Source organism: Cnephaeus nilssonii (assembly GCF_951640355.1).
Source record: "Cnephaeus nilssonii genome assembly, chromosome: 19".
Lineage (NCBI taxonomy): Eukaryota > Metazoa > Chordata > Mammalia > Chiroptera > Vespertilionidae > Cnephaeus > Cnephaeus nilssonii.
The window spans coordinates 25,567,741-25,590,550 of record NC_137090.1 but is presented as its reverse complement, the minus strand read 5'-3'; the positions used below and the strand labels follow the sequence as shown (position 1 = coordinate 25,590,550).

General features: G+C 47.7%; 1 protein-coding gene across 1 annotated transcript in view; it reads left to right on the top strand.

Moving 5' to 3' along the window:
- SCPEP1 (serine carboxypeptidase 1) overlaps positions 1-21,995 on the top strand; it is a 29,733-nt gene extending 7,738 nt beyond the window's left edge. The window contains exons 4-13 of the mRNA XM_079797702.1: positions 2,035-2,190; positions 2,543-2,617; positions 4,315-4,387; positions 8,536-8,573; positions 9,290-9,418; positions 9,819-9,912; positions 11,019-11,132; positions 13,211-13,348; positions 15,772-15,935; positions 21,405-21,995. Of these exons, the coding sequence (XP_079653828.1) occupies positions 2,035-2,190; positions 2,543-2,617; positions 4,315-4,387; positions 8,536-8,573; positions 9,290-9,418; positions 9,819-9,912; positions 11,019-11,132; positions 13,211-13,348; positions 15,772-15,935; positions 21,405-21,467 (1,044 nt within the window). The 3' untranslated portion in view covers positions 21,468-21,995. The remainder of the gene's footprint in view (positions 1-2,034; positions 2,191-2,542; positions 2,618-4,314; positions 4,388-8,535; positions 8,574-9,289; positions 9,419-9,818; positions 9,913-11,018; positions 11,133-13,210; positions 13,349-15,771; positions 15,936-21,404) is intronic.
- Positions 21,996-22,810: the final 815 nt, after the last annotated feature.

Sequence of the window (22,810 nt, the reverse complement as noted above, 5' to 3'; positions counted from 1 at the left end):
GACTTTTTTTAAGAATGGAATCATATGTGGCCTTTGGTGTCTGGCTTCTTTCACTTAGCATAATGTTTACAAGGTTCAGCCACATAGCCTATTTCGGCACACCAGTCCTTTTTAAGGTTGAATAATATTCTACTGTATGGCTATGCCCCATTTGTGTATCCATTGGTCTGTTGATGGACACTTGGATTGTTTCTACCTTTTGACTATTGTGAATAGAGCAGGGAACACTGGTGTACAAATATTTCTTTGAGCTCCTATGTTCAATTTTTTGGGCATCTACCTAAGAGTGGAATTGCCGGGTCATATAGTAGCACTATGTTTAATACCCAAATGTTGCTAATATTCTTACAAGAATTGTTTGTATTTGCTGTTCTTTACCCAGAGCTTACCACCCAGATACAGCAATGTTGTCTCCCTGCTACGTGGCTGCTTTCAAAGTGTCCCTCCTCTCCCCGCCCAGTCTACTTTCCACATGCTGCTTGAGTGAAACTCTCCAATGCATATTGTTTCTTAGTTTACCATCTTTCGGTTACCCCGGAGATCAGATCCAGATTGCTGGGCATAAGCTGGCTTCTGCTTATCTCCAGCCACATCTCCCAGCATCTGTCCACATGTACTCTACCTCTGTATGGCTTGGACTTCAGTCCTGTGGCCATCCATTCACAACCTAGCTCACCATATCCACATCTACAATCCTTTAGACTCAATGCAGGCCCTAACTGGTTTGGCTCAGAGGATAGAGCGTCGGCCTGCGGACTGAAGGGTCCCGGGTTCGATTCTGGTCAAGGGCATGTACCCTGGCTGCGGGCACATCCCCAGTAGGGGGTGTGCAGGAGGCAGCTGATTGATGTTTCTCTCTCATCGATGTTTCTGGCTCTCTATCCCTTTCCCTTCCTCTCTGTAAAAATTAAATTAAAAAAAAAAAAGACTCAATACAGGATCCCCTCTTCCTTGATATTCCCTCTGAGTCCTCTGATTCTCTTGTTTGTCTCCACACTGGCCTTCCTTTTACTTACTCTTGCTTTAGTGTCTTTGCACATGCTGTTCCCTCAGCCTGGAATATCCTATACTCGCTTCCAACTAAAATTCCACTTCTACTTGCAGCAGAGTGCCTCACTGGCTTGTCCTCCCCAAGCCTCCCAGAACTAAGAGGGTAGCATGATTGGGGCAGAGAGCCTGAATGAGGAATGAGGAGACCTGGATCTCAGTCCTGATGCCGTCCAAGTGGGTGACCTTGGGCAAGTCCTGGGCCCTTTCTATGCTTTCATTTCCTGATCAGTAAAGGACATGGCTGGTCTGTGTCATCACTAAGGATCCTTGCGGATGTAAAATTCTATATCTCTAAGCCTCTGTAGAGAGGATATTAGAATACGTTTTCTTCGTGGTATACAGGGACTCCAGGCCAGTGTGGAAGTTGGCGGCTCTGTCTTGAAGAAAACGGATGTGTGGTATTCAGACTTTAGATGTATTGTCAGCTATTGCTCAGACTCGCTGCTCGATTCCACCTGCACTAATGTATTACATTTAGGACACATGTAGCGTGTGAAAAGTTACAGCTTAGATGCTCTGATCCCAGGTATATGCTAATCTTTCCTTCTTGCCTTTCCTTTTCTTTGCCACAGTAGTCTGTGTTCCTGTCCCTTATTTTTTAAAATCCCTTTTAGCAAGAGGATCAGAAGCACACTGATATCCTCGCTCATGTTTTTGATGAGCTCATACAAGATGATCAAAAGATAACTGGTGCCCTGGCCAATTTGGCTCAGTGGATAGAGCATCAGCCCTCAGACTGAAGGGTCCCGGGTTCAATTCTGGTCAAGGGCACGCACCTCAGTTGCAGGCTCCATCCCCAGCCCTGGTTGGGGCGCGTGCAGGAGGCAACCAATCGATGTGTCTCTCTCACATCTATGTTTCTGTTTCTCCTTCCCCCTTCCAATGGAAAAATATCCTCGGGTGAGGATTAACAACAACAACAAAAAAGATCATTGGTGACTGCCTGCCTGACTGAAACATTTGCTTTACCTCTGTGGCATGCAGCTCCAGTCTGCCAATCTCCTGTTTGTGGACAACCCCGTGGGCACCGGGTTCAGTTATGTGAACAAGGACGGCATGTATGCCAAAGACCTTGCCATGGTGGCATCGGACATGATGGTTCTCCTGGAGTCCTTCTTCAGTTGCCGCCCCGAGTTCCAGGTGAGCAAAGCCTCGCGAACAGCTGAGCAAGGGGCCAGCAGTAGTGACACTGCGCCCACCAGAATCAACTTCCCCGAGCGCAGCGCCCGGCTCATTCCAGGGAAACCTTTCTACGCCCCAGATCGGGTTGTGGGCTTTGGTTTCTCTCCTCGCTCAAGGTGGTTTCTAGCTTGAAGGAGTGACCCTGGAGCCAGTATTCTAAGCAGTCATAGTAATCAGATATGGGGAGGGAGAGAGACGACGCAAAGCGGATTTGTCAGGCCATGACGTGCAGTGGGAATTTGAAATTAATTCGTGTGCATAAGAAGATATTCAGGATGTTCAGTTCTTTGTCAATTCCTTTTCTTGCTAGACGATCCCATTCTACATTTTCTCAGAGTCCTACGGAGGAAAAATGGCTGCTGGCATTGCTCTGGAACTTCATAAGGTAACAAGGACGATGACATTGTCGTCTTGGTTTCACACAGAAACGGATTGTTTGACACCCATTTTTAATTCTCACGGAGGTCAGTAATTTCCTTAGGAGTTTTCAGATGATGCTTTTCTCCTGTTGTTCTGTCACTTCTATTAGCTGCTGTTCCTCCAGGAGGTGGAACTTGTCCTCATCATCAGGGACTAGTTAGGTAACTTAAAATAAGTTCCTTCTGGAAAAGCCAGAAAAATGTCTAATTCTTTCACTTTCATGACCAATGTTCAAAGTCAGGATATTCATTGTTTTCTTATTTTAGATATCTGAATAGCTTGTGCAGTCACATAATTCAAAATTCCAAAACTAGCCCTAACCGGTTTGGCTCAGTGGATAGAGCGTCGGCCTGTGGACTGAAGGGTCCCAGGTTCGATTCCAGTCAAGGGCATGTACCTTGGTTGTGGGCACATCCCCAGTGGGGGGTGTGCAGGAGGCAGCTGATCGATGTTTCTCTCTCATCCGATGTTTCTAATTCTCTATCCCTCTCCCTTCCTCTCTGTAAAAAAAAAAAAAATCAATAAAAATATATTTAAAAAACAACAACAAAATTCCAAAACTATACAAGGGGTAATGTAACAACTCTCTCCCTTGCTTCTGTCCCCCTCCCCTAAGGCAACCTCTGTTATTAGTTTCTTCTGTACCTTTCCAGAGGTATGTCATGCCTATGAAAGCTAATTCACATATATTCTTTTTTCCTGTTTCTATACAAATGACAGTACACACTATACACTATACTATGTCTCTTTTTAATTCAACAATATAGCTTAGAGATGTTTTCATATAAGTTTATAAAGAACTCCTCTTTTTTTTGTTTGTTTGTTTATTTGTTTTTATCCTCACCCAAGGATATTTTTCCCATTGATTTCTAGAGAGAGTGGAAGTGAGGGAGGAGAGGGAGAGAGAGACACAGAGAGACACACAGAGAGAGAAACATTGACGTGAGAGAGACACATTGATTAGTTGCCTCCACGCGCCCCAACCACGGCTGGCGAACCTGCAACCTAAGTACATGCCCTTGACTGGGAATTGAACCCAAGACCCTCTGGTCCTTGGGCCAGTGCTGTAACCACTGAGCAACCAGGGCTTTGTTGTTGTTTTTTAAATTACATCATGTACCATGGAAATAGTCATAATTCATTTAGCCTATCCTATGATATGCAGATTGTTTCCAATTTCCTGCTACTGTATTACTGTTAAATGAAAAAGGAGGGGAGGAGCAAAGGAGTATGAGCTCCTAGTCTTAAGGCCTCCTCCCACCCTTGGGGACCCCCTAAGGAGGCCTCCCAACGCTTCAGTGACTGTAGCGTGGGCAGTGAGGATTGTACCCAAGGAGCCCTCTGAGAAATCAGACCTTGGGGCAGTGTCCCTCCTAAAAAGATAGGGGATGCGCCAGACCCCCCCCCCCCACACACACACACACCCTGCCAACACCCTTGTGAAACGAGTAGAGAGAAACTCAACAGTTCCCACTCCTTTTGCAAAGGTTGTCAGGAAGGAGTTACTCTGGTTCTCTCGAGGGTGTCTGAGGTCCTCAGGGACTGGGGACGCTTGGGAAGGGTGGGCAGAGTGTTCTGGGCCCGGGAAGGCAACATGGGAAGACCGGGCTCCCTCCTGTTGAGTCCCTTTGGCAAGGATGTTTCTTGGTCCTCCCCTTTCAGGCCATTCAGCAAGGGACCATCAAGTGCAACTTTTCTGGGGTTGCTTTGGGTGACTCCTGGATCTCCCCTGTAGGTAAGTGTGGAATTCGTAGACATTTCTTTACTTCCTTTCCCCACCCTTCCCTGGAACTTTGGGCTGTGTTATCCCGATAAAAGAACAAGGCAATGGAATTTTTTCTGAGTCCTTGGAGAAGTGAACACAGAATGTGTGTGCCCCAGGGCCATCCAAGAAATTTGGGGAGGTGAACCCATTTACACAGCATCCACCATGGGCTGCTACGGACTGAACTTAATCCTCTTATTTGATTCTTATAACAAAAGAATCGAATTTTACAGTTGCCGACATTCTAAAGCAAGCATGTCAAACTCACAGTCCACAGGCCACATGCGGCCCATAACGAATATTTTTGCAACCCAGCCAGTGTAACGGTGTGAGCAGTTATTTACAGTTATGAAAGGAAATAAGTCTCCTGTCAGATCTAGAATTACTGACACTCACCTTGGGTTAGTTTTGAAAGTAATCACTGAGAACAAGATTTCCCCTGAAGTAGGAAAGATAGTAGCAGAGAAGAGATGCCAAGTGCCAGGAAGAAAACTTTAATTTTATCATGGCTCTTGTCCTTTTTTTTTTTTATTCTATACTTTTCAAAATAAACCTTCGTTTCTATGAAAATTGAAGCTTTTGGTTTTTTGTGGCCTGTATAAATTTAAACCTTGTTTATTTGGCCCACGTTAGCCTTTGAGTTTGACATGCTTGTCCTAAAGGCCCGAGGGGTGATGGAATTTGCTCTCTGACACACAGAATGAGTGGCGTGGTCAGGAGTCAAACCCAGGTCTGTTTGTCTTCTTGTCCCCCTGATGGGAGCATGAGCATTGGGGTGAGCATCTCATCTGTTGCTCATGTTGATGAGATAAGATTAGCATCAGGTGCTGCAACTCAGGTGCACAGTTTCATAACTTGAGCATCAGCATCCTTGTTGGGAGTACAAATAAAAGTTGTTTATGTTGCAGACATCCGGGGTGTGACTTCAGACATCTAAAATAGTCACCTTGCCTGGCCGGTGTGGCTCTGTGGTTGAGTGTCGACCAATGAACCAGGTCATGGTTTGATTCCCGGTCAGGGCACATGCCCAGGCTGTGGGCTCGCTCCCCTAGTAGGAGGCATTCAGGAGGCAGCCGCTCAATGATTCTCTCTCATCATTGATGTTTCTGTCTCTCTCTCCTTCTCCCTCCCTCTCTCTGAAATCAATAAAAACATGTATAAACCTGAGTGGGTTCACTCTAACATAGGATTCAGAATATCAGTCCTGTTGACATTTGGGTCATATAATTCTTTGTGGGGAGAGTTCCTGTGCAGTGTAGGACCATCTCTGCCCTTTGGATGCCAGTGTTTCCACTCAGTATGACAACCAAAAGTATTTCCAGACATTATCAAATGTCCCCTGGGGGCAGAATTACCCCTGGTGGAGAACTACTGCTCTAACCTAACAAAAGCTGACTTTTCACAGGCAAAACCAAATTATAAAGTTAGGAATCAGGAGAGAGTTGCCCGTGGAGGAGGGAGGGGAATAAGCTAGAAAGGGACATGAGGGACCTTTCCAGGCTGTTTGTGCTCCATCTCTTGACTGAGGTGGTCGTTACATGGGAGTAAATGCGTTTACAGAGCCATGTCCCTAATGGACTCAGGACATCCTGATGCTACTTGGAATGGTTATTTCTTGCCCTCATTCTGGCATCTCCAGGGAATAATGGCATAACCGAGATCTGAGTCATCATTGAGAGGAGGGCTGCTGCTTGTTTGTCCTTCCTGGATGGACCTCCTAGGACATCAGGAAGCAGCGGGTGCCTTGATCAGAAGCACAAGAGTCTAGCAGGATTCTTGCCAGATGCCTCACTCAAAATTACAGCACTGGCTCCCACACTTCCTCCTGGGGTCTCATCAGTTTCACAACAACACCAAGCACTTTGCATGTGTTAACTTCATGTAATCCTTACAATAGCTCCATGGGATCGATGCTGTTATTATCCCGATTTTAGAGATGATGAAACTCAGAGAGGTTAAACAATTTTTCTAGAGTCACACAGCTAAAGCCAGGACTCAAATCCAGGCAGCAGGCACTGGAATCCATGCACTTAACCTTTATACTACATTTCCTCCAGTAGACCAGTAAGTTGAACCTCATGGCCTTACAAGTGCTGTTCATCTTGTCCAAAATCTTTTCACCTTGCCATGACCCACCTCCCCTTATGACTCTTCCTGTCCAGATCTTAGTCCCTCCTTCCAGACCACTTTAAGTATCACCCCTTCATCCCAGAAGTACTCCCCTTTTGAGGGAGAAGTACTGTTAATTTCATGAACAATCATTACTGGCTTGCTGGGTAGGGGTAGTAGGCATTGTGTCAGGTGCTGGGAAAGACATACAGGTGTAGTCCATGTTCTCGGTTCAGTGTTGGAGCCATAGAATTATTTGTGACTATTTAAATTTAAATTAATTAAAATACAATGAAATTCTTTTTTCTTTTTTCTTTTTTTTTTTTTTATTGATTTCAGAGAGGAAGGGAGTGGGAGAGAGAAAGAGAAAAACATCAACTATGAGAGAGAATCATCGGTCAGCTGCCTCCTGCACGCACCACACTGGGGATTGAGCCTGCAACCTGGGCATGTGCCCTGACCAAGAATCAAACCGTGACCTCCTGGTTCATAGGTCAGTGCTCAACCACTGCGCCATACCCGCCGGGCTACAATAAAAGTCTTAATTGTTCAGTTGCACTATATACATTTCCAGTGCCCAGTAGTCACGTGTGGCTGGTGGCTATTGTATTGCACCACCCAGACACAGAGCATTCCCATCATTGCAGAAAATCCTCTTGGACATCTCAGGTCTGCACCGGAGGTCAGCGGACTATGACCTGCAAGTCCAGTCTGCCTTGCCACCCTGCTTTGGTGGATAAGTTTTTTATTGGGACAGTCACGCCCATTTATTTACATACTGTTTGGAGGCTGCATCAGCAAAGTTGAGTAATTGCAACAGCGACCTGCAAAGCCACGAATATTGACTATCTGTCCCTTTAGAGAAAAAGTTTCTCAATTCTTGGCCTAGATCAAGCAGGGAGTGGGATGCATTGGAAAACTGCAGCCAATTTTGCATTTCAGGAAACGAAGGCACTAGCTTAAAGGTTGACTGGAGAGGTCAATGGTAGGTTCAGGAGGGCCTGGTATGCCTGCATTTCTCAGGGTGTACTCAAGAATACCAGTCCGATGAGGTGCTATCCAAAGGACTCTGTGGTCAAATAAGTTCTGGCTCCGCCTCCTTCAGTTTCACAAGCACATCAAAGGCTCTGAGAAGTCATGCATTAAAGAAATGTGTTATATTTTGCATAACCCCAAAGCTATTTCACCGAAGAATGTTTTCTTTTAATACCTAGATTAAAATTCTGTAGAACTGAGGTTATTTGAAACATACTTTGAGATGAGATGCTTAGCCTTAAGGTACCACAGAAGGCTTTCAAGCAAAGGAGTGACATATTTAAATGGACTTTAAAATGTGTTATCCTTGATACTTGGTTGGCTGGCACATGTCTCAATGGCACTGGCCTAACCTAAGCATCATGGTAATAGTGAACTTGTCTAAACCAAGCCCCCTGTTCTCTTTGAAGTCTTACTCATATTTATATCTTACAAAGCTCCTTACTGGCTTCAGGCCCTTTGTCGGTTCTCCATATATGTGTGGGACAGAGATGAATTGATTGGCAGTATAGCCACAGACACTGGAATTACGAAATCATTAGTCTTCTTCCTTAATTAGCAACTTGGCAGAAGCGAGTGTCCCCAAATTGGAGGAGCAAGCAGGAAGCAGAGCAGGAATGTGAGGGCGGGGAAATATTTTAAGCTGTCAAATGGCTTTGAAGTCTGCAGATGAGAGCCTCCGCTGCATAAACAGCCTGCCCGTGGGGGTGCCATCTCTGGCTGACTCACTCTCTGGCCCAGTATCAGGCCAAATGAATGAGCCAACACAGGCCCCCACACCCTCGCCCCTCCTCCCAGCCATGGAGACATCGGCTCCTCTCCTGCATGGGCCCTGGTGCGTGAAGTGGCTTGGGATGTACAGCCATGGTTTCTTTCTCCTGGCTCCTTCAGCTTTGGAAAGGAGGCTAGTTAGGTTTTTCTTTGGAAGGATGGAGCCATGACCGACTCATTTTGTTACGTGTGCTTTTCTTTAGATTCGGTGCTCTCCTGGGGACCTTACCTGTACAGCATGGTGAGTAGGCGGGGCCTCACCTCTGCACCCTCGGTCGTCAGCAGCCCAGCAGACCGCTTCTGGCTCTGTCCCCAGGAAGGACAAAGCTAGCTGAGTGCGCCTGTGTGGTCGACACTGCTCCTTAGGGACTTCGGGTCCATATCAAATTGGACACCTTAAGCTATCGCTGGCCTTGGTGACACATTTAAAGAAATATCAGCACAGTTATCCCATTTCTTCAGGTACAAGAAAACACAGCTTTTTAAATCCCCTCAACTCTTTATTATCAAAATGTTCAGCCCTAGCTGGTTTGGCTCAGTGGATAGAGCCCCGACGGTCCATGGTTCCATTCCAGTCAAGGGCTCAGGTTTTGGGCTCGGTCCCCAGTAGGGGGCATGCAGGAGGCAGCTGATCAATGATTCTCTCTCATCATTGATGTTTCTATCTCTCCCTCTCTTTTCCTCTCTGAAAGCAATAAAAGTATATATATATTTTTTAAATGTTCAAATAGGCAGGAAAGGGAAAAGATCACTGTGATCACCCATATACCCACCATCTAGACTCCGTTAACATTTTGTTGTGTTTCTTCCATAATAGATAGGGGACTTGGACACGTTCGGATGTACAAACTCCCCTTTCTCCTTCCCACTCTTTCTGTTACCCAGCCCCGACTGTAGCAAAGTCAGATGTGTGTTTCTAAGCAAAGTGGGCCCTTGTGCTGTTCATTTGCGTTGCAGTCTCTTCTCGATGACCAAGGCCTGGCAGAGGTGTCTCAGGTGGCAGAGCAAGTCCTGGATGCCGTGAATAAGGGGCTCTACAAGGAGGCCACCCAGCTGTGGGGAAAAGCAGAAATGGTCATTGAACAGGTAACAGGGCACACGCTCGGGGGTTTCTTTCCCGTGAATAAAGGGCCTTTGGTTGGTGTGGGGAGGATTGGGAGGTGTATCCTGAGGCGCTCCAAAAATCAGCTTGTGCTGCCTTACATTAAGACATGGCTCATGGTTTTTCTCCTGCAGCATCTTTGCTTGGCTCCTATGAGCTGCTCCCCCCCCCCCCCCCCCCCGCCCCCCAGAGGCTGGGCTGCATTTCTTTCTGGTCCAGGCAGATTTATAAAGAGAAAGCTGGCCTTGGATACAATGGAGGGCCAGGTGCCTTTGTCTAGAAGTCACACCTGTAACCAACTGTGTGACTAAGGAGCAGTGTTCTGCAACGTTGATAATGGAGAAATAAAGACAGCAAACAGCCAAATACACTTCTGTATTTCAGAACACAGACGGGGTGAACTTCTATAACATCCTAACTAAAAATGCTCCCATGTCCACCACGAAGTCAAGCCTAGAATTCACCCAGAGCCACCTAGGTGAGTGAACCTGGAAGCGGCTGGCCCCTGCCTCATCCTCTGTGTGAGATGAAACCAATTTCTTTTCAAAGCTTTATTTTACTCTTTTATTTTTATTTTTTTAAATTAAATTTTTATTGTTGAAGGTATCATTTCTGTCCCCCTTCTTCCCCCATTGACCCCTTCTAATCCGCCCTCACCCCCGCTCCCCGCCCCAGGCCTTCACCATCCTATGGTCTGTGTCCATGGGTTACGCATATATGCATACAAGTTCTTTGGTTGATCTCTTCCCACCTATTTAGTTATTAATTTTAAACTACAGTTGGCTTACACTGTTATATTAGTTTCAGGTGTACAACACAGTGATTCAACACCTGTACACCTTAGAAAGTGATCACCACAGTAAGTCTAGTAACCATCTATCACTGGACTGTAAAGCTTCATTAATATATAATTCACATGCCATAAAATTCACCCGTTTTAAGTGTATATTCTGTGGTTTTTAGTGCATTCACAGAGTTGTGCAGTCATCGCCACAATCCAGTTCCAGACCGTTTCCCCGAAGGATCCCACATGTCTGCGTGCAGCTGATTCAGCACCAGGCAGCCACCCCTCCGCTCTCTGTTTGTCTAGACTTGCCTTTTCATGGCATCTCGTAGAAATGGCGTCATGCAATGGGTAGTCTATGAAACATCCGGTTTCTCTCACGTAGTCTGTTTGAAGTTTGGACACCAGCTTCTGCACCCTGGATGCCGATGCCAGTCCTCCCGCAGGCTGGGTTGCGCTGTCTTTCAGCTGCCCCAGCGTCACGGTGGGTGCCGTATGTGGCCTCCTCCTCTGTAAGAGGCGGATCAAGGCTGCAGGAGTCCTCGAGATGCCACTGCTGGCTGCTTTCTTTGGTCCATGCTGGCTACTCTCCGTGGCCCCAAAGTACTTGAAATGCAGCAACCCACGCTAACAAATCCTCTCCAGTTTCCATGTGTTTCTGCTTTCTTCCTCCATCTGGGGTGAATCAAGGTGACGCTTTTCATGTTACAGCCGAAAGCCTCCCTCTTCGCACAGCAGCTTGGGAAAGTCCTCTTGGTCCCGTTTCCACTCCTTTGACTCACTGTGTACGTCTGTTTCAGTTCGGCTTTACCAACGCCACGTGAGACACCTAAATCGGGACGACTTAAACCAGCTCATGAACGGGCCCATCAGAACGAAGCTCAAAATTATTCCCAAGGATTGCTCCTGGGGAGGTAACTTATGCGACCTAATTAGGTGCCACAGGTGGAGTTGGGGAGGAGGTGAAGAAAGGTGCACATTCAAAGGCCTTAATTGGTAGAATGGGTTTCGTGGGTGGTGGTGATCATATGTTGCAGGTAGGACGGTGTTACTGTCCACATTTTGTAGAGGAGCAAAAAAAAGAGAGCAAGTGACATGCTAGATGTGGTTCAAAGTCAGGGGTGGGTTGGGAGAGAAATGCCATGGTTGGTTATGAGGTGATGATGGTTGAAGCCAGGTGTGAGTACGCTCTTCCCTTCACTTTCCTCTCAGTTTGAAGTTTTCCATAATAGCACCGTTGAGACTTAGAAAAGCCATGCCTGAGGCCACCGTTGGTTACAGGTGTGACTTCTAGACCAAGGTCCTTTTGGACAGATTTGACCAGTTCTCTGGCCAGCCTCCTCCAGGTGTTTACTGCCTTCTGGCCTGAAGGCCATAGTGAGGAGATACTGGGGTCCTCAGAGACCAGGCCAGGTGGAAATCTTGGATAAGGACCTGTTTAGTCCTGTGGAAAGGCTGGGAGCCAGTGGAACGCCCAAGCTCCTGGAGAGGAAACACTCCATGCTGGGGAGAGTTTCGTTGATCCCCCAAAGTGATGGTCTGGAGGTTTTCTAGGGTGGCCCTGTGACAGCTGCTGAGACTCGGCGCTGGCCTGACGTCCGCAGGGGACACGGGCCATCCTCCCCACCTGCAGAGAGCTGAAGGCTCATCCTAGCCCTGCTGTCCTCATCTCCTCCTCAGAGTTTTCTAGAAATGAAGAAAGAAGTTAATGTGATCAAAGAAGAAGAATGTGGTGTCAGTGCCACAAGGGATGAGGACAGCTGTGGGGAGCTGTCGTGGCACTGGGAAGAAAACGTGAGCAGCCACAGGGGCCAGGCCCAGCTCAGGCTCCTGGGAGCACATGTTTGCAGCCCAAGCCCTTCATTTTATCTTCATTTACGGTGGTGTTTTCCAGCCCCTGCTTCTCTGTGGGAGGGTGGGTCGGGTGGACGGGCCTAGCGACTTTTTTCCAGCCAAACTCTCTTTGGCTCCGGTGTGTCTATGTATGGTTTGGAAAGGACAGAGTGACCTTGGCCAATACCTCCAGTGTCTTGAGTTCCGGTTTGTGGTTAAGCCTACATACTCTGGAGTCAGCCAGGCCTACTTTCCTATCCCAGTTTGCCACTGACTGGCTGTTTCAACCTGGACATGTGTTGTAGCCTCTCTGAGCCTCATTTTCTTTAACCTTGGTACAAGTTAAGAGACCTTACCTCCCAGGATAGTGATGAAGAGGAAATGAGATGTTGCTTATAAAGTACAGTGACTAGCAAATAAAAATAACCCTATACGCTATCGTTATTGTTCAGTATGCTGATGATGGTGGAGTTGGTGGTGGTCAGGAGTCCACTGGGAATCTGTACTGACCAGCTCCTCTTGCTGGGAGCTAGCCCTCCACGTGGTCACCTTCTCTTGCCGGGGACTCTTCCTCCACAGGGCTTACTGAGGGCGAGCTCTAAATTGGTCTGGGTCTGATTTGGTTTATCACTAGGGTAGCCTCACTTGTTCAGAACTTAGAACTTAGCCCTGATCGGTTTGCTCAATGGTTAGAGCGTCAGCCCAGGGACTGAAGGGTCCCGGGATCGATTCCTGTCAAGGGCATGTACCTCGGTTGCAGGCTGCATCCCCGGCGCTGGTCAGGACCCATGTGGGAGGCAACCAATCAGTGTTTTCTCTCTCTCTCTTTCCCCCTCCCTCCCACTCTCTCTGAAAATCAATGGAATAAATATCCTTGAGTGGGGATTAACAAACAAACAAACAAAAATGCCATTGCTGTCATCACCACACTTGAGAGATCAGAGCATGTGTTGTTTATGCTTGCCTTCTGCACAACCAGCTCAGGGCATGGAGACCCAGGCTGGTTGGTCCCTGTGGGTGAAGCATCTGTGTGTTCAGTCTTTTGGGTGCTGCACAGGCTGACATTTGGGTGCCAGGGCCCAGAATGCTCTGGGCTGGAAGGTACCTCCTATTCTGGTGGATTCCAAGCTGCTCCCTCTTTCTCCTTCCTCATGTGCAGGCCAGGCTAACAACGTCTTCCTGAACATGGAGGGGGACTTCATGAAGCCAGTCATCAGCGTGGTGGACGAGTTGCTGGAAGCTGGGGTCAACGTGACCGTGTATAACGGACAGCTCGACCTCATCGTGGACACCATGGGTAGGAACCCACTTTGAGTGGCACGTGGAGGCGGTGTCCCGGGTTGAGCTGGAAGGAAACTGGCCTCAGGCACATCCATGTTGGGGCTGGTGACATGGAGGTGCTAGGAAGAAGGCCATTTCCTGTCTTATCCATCCACCCCCAACCTTGATTCTTGGAAGAGGGTGGAGCCACCTGTGACCCCTCTGAGAAGTGACCCCTCCATCCAACTGTTGAGGCCCTTCAGTATATTTAAAGAAAAAAACAACACCTACCCTACCACAAAAATAAAAAAGAAGACATTTTTCTGACCACTAGACAGATGGACTATTTCACTGAGGGAAAACCTTGCAGGGTGATTTAAGATTAAACCCTAAGGACTCTGTAAAACGAGGACCTGGGGGAAGTGGTCTTTGCAGAGCCACTGTCGCACTGGCTGTCCGGATGCCCACTTCTGGGGTCAGCAGGGCCAGTAGACGCACAGGGGCAGGTGCTCAGAACCAGCAGGCCAACCAGACGTGGGGTCTGCTGGATGTGGTATGTTTCTTAGCGTCAGCAGGACTGAACCTTTCTGTGACTTGTAAGCCAAGGGCGCTAAGGACAACATGAAAAGGTTCTGCATTTCTTCCCACATTTCTGTCTAACCCGAGACTTTTCAGTCCTCCTGACAGCTGCCACCTCCAGAAGTCCCCGATGGCCTCCCTCCAGAGCATACAGCAGCAGGAGAGTGAAAGGCAAAAACTGGCCGGGCTCCCCAGCTGTTAGGTTTCTCCATAGGCCTAGGTATCACTGGAGCTTGCTAAAAATGCAGACTCTCAGGCCCCACCCACACCTATTGAGTCAGAACTTGCATTTTTACAAGGGTAAGGGCTTTTTCCCTTTTTAAAAACAACTTATTAAATTTATTGGGATGACATTGGTTAATAGGATTACATAGGTTTCAAGTGTACACTTCTATAGTACATCATCTGTATATTGCATGGTATGTTCACCACCCAAAGTCAAGTCTTCTCTTACCATTTATCTTCCCCTTCACCCTTTTCTACTTCCCCCACCTCCTTTCCTTCTGATAATCACCATATTGTGGTCTGTGTCTATAAATTTTTGTTGGTTTGTTGCTTTTAGTTTTATGTCCCATATACAAGTGAAATCATATAGTTCTTGACTTTTTCCATCTGACTTATTTGGATTAGCATGATATTCTCAAGATCCATCCATGTTGCCACAAATGACAGTATTTCCTCTTTGGTTATGGCTGAGTATTCCATTATATATATGTACCACATCTTCTTTATTCAATCCTCTACTAAAGTATGCTTAGGTTGTTTCCATGTCTTGGCCATCGTCAATAATGCTGCAATGCACATGGGGGTGCATATATCTGTATGAATAAATTAGAAGCCCAATGCACGAAGATTCATGCCAGAATGGGCCTTCCTTTCCCTGGCTGCTCGCACTGCCTTTGCTCCGGCCTGGAGCCGCCTTTCCGCCTTCCCACCCCGGACGCTGGGTGCCAGTGTATGCAAATTAACCTGTCATCTTTGTTGGGTTAATTTGCATACTCACTCCTGATTGGCTGGTGGGCGTCACGAAAGTACGGTCAATTAGCATGTTACTCTTTTATTAGGTAGATGTTTTCAAACTTTTCAGCTAGATACCCAGAAGAGGGATTGCTGGGTGATATGGTAGCTCTATTCTTAATATTTTGAGAGACTTCCATATGGTTTCCCATAGTGGCTGTACCAGTTTACATTACCACCAACAATGAATGAGGATTCCTTTTTCTCCACAACCTCTCCAACACTTGTTATTACTTGTCTTTTTTGATTATATCCAGTCTAACAGCTGTGACATGGTATCTCATTGTGTGTGTTTTTTGTTGTTGTTGTTTTTTACATATGTTTTTATTGATTTCAGAGAGGAAGGGAGAGGGAGAGAGATAGAGACATCAATGACGAGACAGAATCATCAATCGACTGCCTCCTGCATGCCCCACACTGTGGATTGAGCCCACAATTCGGGCATGTGCCCTGACCAGGAATCGAACCGTGATCTCCTGGTTCATAGGTGGACACTCAACCACTGAGCCACGCCAGCCAGGCTTATTGTGGTTTTGATTTGCATTTTACAAGGGTGAGTTTTATGTACATTATTATGCTTTGGGAAAAGCCAAGTTATACGAACTAGATTTTTTTTTTAAATCATATATGAGGGTTTATTCCAATACTGCTGGCAGTATGAGAGAGCAGCAGGTCATACACAAAAATCAGCTCTGCAGACCCCCATAAGCCAACTACTTATATAGTAGGACTAGATTACATGGGGAGGTAGGGATTACAGGAATAGGGAAGTTGGCAATGCAGGCTGGGGTGGGACTAGGACTTAGATTTTTTTCTACTCCACCCCACAGTTAACGCCTGGCCCTTCTCTGTCCCTCTCATCAGGTCAGGAGGCCTGGGTAAGGAAACTTAAGTGGACGGAACTGCCCAAGTTCAATCAGCTGAAGTGGAAGCCCCTGTACGCTGACCCTACATCTTCTGAAACGTCTGCTTTTGTCAAGAGCCACAAAAACCTGGCTTTCTACTGGATTCTCAAAGCCGGACACATGGTGAGAGAGAGGCTGCTTTTGTTCCAGATTTAAATCCTTCTGAGAGGGACGCCATGGGCAGTTGATAATGCCTGGGTGCACTGCCTGCGTTGGTCTTACACGAAGCATTTTGGGCTTGGAAGTGTTTCAAGGTCTGTAACAAAATTCTGCCTTTAGCGCTTCATTCATTGAAGCCTAGAAATTTTCATTTAAAAGAGTAAATCCTCCTGAGAGAGTTAAGCTGGGCTCTCTGTCCCTTACTCTTTTTTTTTAAAAAGTATATATTTTTATTGATTTCTGAGAGGAAGGGAGAGGGAGAGAGAGAGAAACATCAATGATGAGAGAGAATCATTGATCGGTTGCCTTCTGCATGCCCCCTACTGGGGATCGAGCCTGCAACCTGGGCACGTGCCCTGACCAGGAATTGAACTGTGACCTCCTGGTTCATAGGTCGATGCTCAACCACTGAGCCACGCTGGCTGGGCCATCCCTTACTCTTTAGTTTAAATGAATATATGTTACTTTCCTCTTAACAGTTTGTCCTGAAGGAACAACTTGTCCTAGAGGAAGAGGGGAGACATTGTCTTTCCTTGACACTTTCAGGAAGTGGAAACCAAAGTTTGGTGCTCGGTAAAGCTGGGGCGCCGGTGCGTGGTGCACAGTAGGGGAGTGCCTTCCAGCAGCTTTGGCTCTGGGGGCTCCAGGATCTCAGTTGGAAGAGGCCTTGCTTGCTGAGATGGGCAGGGAGGCTATCACACCTCTTCATTTGCAAAGCGAGCCCGCTATCTTCCCTCGGGTTGTAAGTTGGTTGAGTGGCTTTCTGTGGGCTGAAGGAGATGGTGGAGGGCCGAATCCACTACACACACATGCACATGTACGCAGGCACACACACCCTGGCCAAGGAGCCAAAGGGAGGAGTCCCAGGAAGTAGAAGGGCCAGGGGCTTCCCTCACACTGTGCTTTGGTCTGGCCACGTAAACACAGAGTCTCTCTTCTTCCCAGGATGGTGGTTTCCTGTCAGGTGTTGATTGAGAGGGACATTCAGGTGCCCTCCAACCTGCCCTCGCCTCTTGGTTCCATTGTGCTCAGGACAGAATCTCCATAGAGAAGTGTCTGGAAAATGGGCTGAGGGGACTGGTCTTGTGTTGGCACTGCAAGCACATAGTATGTTTACTTGGATTGCTGAGGAGGTGTTAAGAGATTGGGGTGGGCCCTAACCAGTTTGGCTCAGTGGATAGAGCGTCGGCCTGCGGACTGAAGGGTCCCGCGTTCGATTCCGGCATGTATCTTGGTTGTGGGAACATCCCCAGTAGGGGGCGTGCAGGAGGCAGCCGATCAATGTTTCTCTCTCATGGATGTTTCTAACTCTCTATCCCTCTCCCTTCCTCTCTGTAAAAAATCAATGAAATATATATTTTAAAAAAAGAGAGAGAGAGATTGGGGCAGGAGTGGAGGCAAAGACCCCTTCCCACAAGCTACTCCTTAGGGACATTACTGGTCCTCACCTGGAGTCAGTTTTGTCCCCAGAGACTTTGGCAATGACTGGAGACATTTTTGGTTGTCACAGTTAGGGGGAGGGAGCTGCTGGTACCTGGTGGGTAGAAGTCAGGACCCTGGTCAACATCCCACCATGCATAGGACACCCCCACTCCTAAGAACTGTGCAGCCCAGTGTCAGTGGTGTCAAGGTTGAGAAAGCCTGATACAGAGGAAGGGGAGCTGGGGTATCTGGTAGACTCGATCTCACAATACTGTATTTATTGACACATTTGACCACAGACAACGTAGTCTTCTTTCTTTTTTCCTATTACAGTTTACTTTCAATATTATGTTGTATTGGTTTCAGGTGTTCAGCATAGTGGTTAGACAATCACGTACTTTACAAACTATCTCCCCCCCCCCCCCGAAATTTCCAGTACTCACCTGGCACTGTGCAGAGTTATGACGATATTATTGGCTATGTTCCCTGTGCTGTACTTTATATCCCCGTACTTTTCAGTAACTACAATTTGTACTTGTTAGTTCCTTCACCTCTTTCACCCCATCTCCTGACCCCTTCCCCTCTGGCAACTACCAATCTGCTCTCTGTCTCTGAGTCTGTTTCCGTTTTGTTTGTTTATTTTGTTCTTTATTTTCCACATATAAGTGAATTGTATGGTATTTGCACAGACAGCGTATTCTTAACCTCTCTGACCTTTAGTTTCCTCTTAAGAACTTCCCAGAAGTGAAAATGCTGAAAGTCCTAAGAGAAACTGAAGTTTCACTTTGGTTTCCTTTCTTCACTGAACAAACATTGGCGTGTCACTGTGCCAGGCACTGCGAGTGCATGGATGGCGCACCATCTCCGTCCTCAAGGAACTCACGGGCATGCGGGTCCAGCAGGCAGAGACCCTCATGACCTGGGGTGAAATGCTAAGATGGGGGTTGGCCCAGGGAAGGGGGCCCAGCCCAGGCTTGGGGGTCCTGGGAGACTGGCCCCTAAACAATGGGCAGGAGTTAGGTAGGCAAAGGAGAATGTGGGAGCAAGGAGAGCAGCGTGTGCAGGTCCAGAGGAGCCTTCAGACAGCCGAGGCCTCGGGAGGGACACTGGGCAGAGATGAGACTGGGGAGGGAGACTGCGCACCCCTCAAGGACCTCTGACCTTTCCTGAAAGCGATGGGATGCCATCGAGGGGTTTTAAGCAAAGGCATGAAATTACTAGGTTTGTCTACAAAATAACATCCCAGCAGCAGAGGGCATGGGACAAGACTGGGGAAGCTCACCAATCTAGGAGGCTTTTCTGGTCAGCCAGAAGGGAGCGATGTGGAGGGATTTAAGGGAGAATGGGCAGGACTTGGTAACTGCCTGTATACATGTGCATCTGGAGTCAAATGTTTGTCCTTGAAGACGGAGATTTGGGAATCCAATATGGAAAAGGCAGGGCTCTGGGTGCACCCGTTCTTAAGAGATAGGAGGCAAGGCCCTGGCCCGGTAGCTCAGCTCGGTTGGTAACAGCATCGTCCCGATACATCAAGGTTGTGGGTTCGATCCCCGGTCAGAGCACATGCAAGAATCAACCAATGAATGCATAAATAAGTGGAACAAGAAATCGATGTTTTTCCCTCTCTCTCTCTCTCAAAATAAAAAATAAGTTTTTATAAATTAAAAAGAAAAAGAGATAGGAGGCAAAAGAAGGATCCACAAATGAGACTTGAGAAAGAAGCAACCAGAAAAGTAGGAGGGAGCCAGGGACATGTGGCATCCTCAAAGCCGAGAGGAGCCAGTGATGTCTCCTGCTGCCGAGACAGATAAAGGACTGACATGTAAGGAACGAGTTGGGTACACTGATGGGTGTAATCCTTTTTAGTGAATGGCAGGCTCTAAAGCCAGCAGGGAGAGGTTGGAGCAAATGACTGAGCCGCGAGGGAAAGAGACAACAACTTCCTTAAGAAACCAGAAGGAAGAAACCATCTGAAGCGAGAATTAACAAGGCAGGTGGATGGGGTTAAGAGGGCGTTTTGTGAAGGGCTCTGAGTACCTGCGTACCTTCAGTGTTGAGCACACATTGTGTCTTAGAGAACAACGCTATTAAGAGAGGGGTCCCCACAGAGGCAGGTAGGAGGGGAAGAGAGGAGGAGCTAACCACAGGCTTGCTCTGAGCTGGAGTTCAGACACATTTCCTCTTGGTTTGGAACAAAAAGAACAAGAGATCAGCTGGGAGCAGCCTTAAAATAGCTCTTGGAGACTGTTATTAAATCGTCCCCCAACCACTTCCCCTTTAGTTGATGAAATGTCATTTTGGTAAACCCCACCATGCCAGCATGGCCTTGTTTGGCAGGATTGTCGGGGACAGTGATGTGGCATAGAGAATCGTGGAGCCATTTACTCTACCCCAGGCCTCTGCCCCTCCCCCTTTTGATGGTGTGTGGGAAGGAGATTAAAAAAAATTTTGATTGATTTTTAGAGAGGGAGGTTGGGGGAGTGAGAAACATCGATATGAGAGTGAAACATCTATCAGCTGCCTCCTACACGCCCCCTACCAGGGATCAAGCCCAAATCTGGGCATGTGCCCTGACCAGGAATCAAACTGGCAACCTTCCAGTGCCCGGGATGATGCCCAACCGAGTCATACTGGCCAGGGTGGGAAGGAGATTTTTTTTAAAAAATATATTTCTTTATTGATTTCAGAGAGGAAGGGAGAAGGAGAGAGAGATAGAAACATCAATGATGAGAGAGAATCATTGATCAGCTGCCTCCCACACACCCCCTAGTGGGGATCGAGCCCGCAACCCAGGCATGTGCCCTTGGCTGGAATCGAACCCGGGACCCTTCAGTCCGCAGGCCGACGCTCTATCCACTGAGCCAAGCCAGCCAGGGCAGATTTTTTTTTTTTTTACAGGAATTATTCAAAAACTCTAAGGGAAAAACAAAACAAGGTTGAATCCTATCTAATAAAAGAGTAATATGCAGATTGATCATCACTCCAACACAATATGTCTGCCCCCATGTGGTCAAAGATCCTGCCCCCATGTGGAAACAAGATGGCCACCTCAAGATGGCCAGCAGGGGAGGGCAGTTGGGAGGCACCCGGCCTGCAAGGGAGGGCAGTTGAGAGGGACCAGGCCTGCAAGGGAGGGCAGTTGGAGGTGATCAACCCTGCAGGAGTGGGCAGTTAGGGGTGACCAGGCCGGCAGAGGAGGGAAGTTGGGGGCAAACAGGCTGGCAGGGGAGCAGTTAAGCATCAACCAGGCTGGCAGCTGAGTGGTTAGGGGGTGATCAGGCTGGCAGGCAGAAGCGGTTAGGGGCAATCAGGAAGGCAGGCAGGCGAGCAGTTGGGAGCCAGCAGTCCTGGATTGTGAGAGGGATGTCCGACTGCCCGTTTAGGCCTGATCCTGGGATCGGGCCTAAACGGGCAGTCGGACATCCCTCCAGGGGTCCCAGATTGGAGAGGGTACAGGCTGGGCTGAGGGACAACCCCCCTCTGTGCACAAATTTCGTGCACCAGGCTTCTAGTATCATATAAAAACGGGTATACCACCCACACAAAGGGCCTTGTTTGCTTCTTTGTATCGGTTTTGCTGTTCGCTTCCCTCTGGGGCCATGTTTCCACTCTCTCCCCAGTCTGGGATGTCTCCTACACAGAGAATCCTGTAAAATGTTTAGAATCTTCCCTCTTCTTTGAACAGGCTGGGGCCTAGTACCATAAGCACAGCCTTTATGAACAACAGGTCAACAGCTCAGTCTCACATGGAGAAAGTTCTTTCCTAAACGCAGACTTCGGGCACCCCCACCTAACAAGTTGGGGCCTAGAAGAGCTTTCGTCAGGCACAGTGGTCCTTTCACAGAAACGGCCCTCTTGTTAAGGGGTGCACCCAGGTGCAGCCGTCCTCCCAGGTTGCTGTCAGAGAGCAACAGGGCGCTCTTCCTGGGAGCCGGGTCTCAGGATGTCGCCCCTGAAGCTGGCCCCAGGAACAGAACCGGGCGCGCTAACTCTGATCCTGCTTGGTTCTAGGTGCCTTCTGACCAAGGGGACATAGCTCTGAAGATGATGAAGCTGGTGACTGGGCAAGAGTAGGATGGACTGGACTGCAGGTGAGCTGCGTGGCCTTGGGGCACGGGAGCTGAAGCGAGCACCCCAAAGCTGTGGGAGCACCATTGTCCCCTCGACTCTGACTTGGGCTGTGGTTGTGAAGGTTCCTGCCAGCTTCTGCAGAGATCAAACGCACTGCCTCTGTGGCAGCTTGGAAGTCATTTCTGCTTCGGAAAAAAACCCTTACGATTTTAAAAATGGATTTGTTTTAATCAAAATGAAGGTGTTAAAACCACATTAACTTTTGCTTAGTATAAAAGCAAGCTGTGCAATTTATATTTTTAAAAAGTAGAGTGGGGAATTCAGGCAAACATAGAACAAGATGAACACCCATATACTCCCTTCCCTGGGATACACACTCTAGTGTATATCCTTGGCAGTATTTTTTTTTGCTATATATACATATATATATTTTTGCAAAAATTGAGTCATTAGTTTACTGTCTACTTTGTTCACAAATCAGAATGTCATAAACACCTTTTCATGTCAATAAATGTCATTCTATTAACAGTTTTAATGGCTGCTGAGAATTCCATTTTACGGATGCACCGTAATTTCTCTACCAAATGCCCAGTTGTTTCCTATAAGCAGTTCTTAAGTTTGTTGCTACTATAAACAGTGCTTCTGGTGATTCACCCTGGCAGTTATATTTTTATGCACATCCTTACTATTTTCTTACAGTAAATCCCTAAAAGCATAATGGTTCAGTCAAAGGATTCCAACATTTCTTTAAAATTAAGGCAATGCCTTTGGGACTTTTAAGTTTTCATTTGTGGCTCGAGGTCTGCATAAGGAATCTAATAATGTCTACGATGCCCTGGAAGGAACACTGCCTCCTATAGATGTGGGGCTGAGATGTTGAAAACCAAGCCAAGTCGCTCCTGTAGAACGTGGGGAAAGCAACGTACACCTCCGTGAGCCGCCCCTTCAGATCTGAGACTAAAACGGGCTCCCTGGGGCAGAGGCGCAGCGCACGTGCCCTGTGGTCCGCTGTTGGAGAGAGCATCCTGTGTGCCCGTGGACAAGAAGAGCATGAGAGGCTTGGGGTGGATCCCGCGGACTCACCCGTGCTGTTGCTGCTGGGTATCTTTTGCCGGAAACCACGTTGGCTCTGAGTATAACTAGTTACTGAGTCTTGTGAGTCCTTCTGGTATTGATTTGCAACAGAAAATGAGTTCCCAACCTCAAAGGGGCTCTTTGGTTACTAGGTAGGGTATTGGTTGGGAAGGAATGCAAATTTGAGCATTAGGATGGGTCATACGGGCACATCCCAGTGGAGCGAGGGACCTCAAACTTCCTTTCCCCAAGAGGCAGCCCTTCCATCGCTT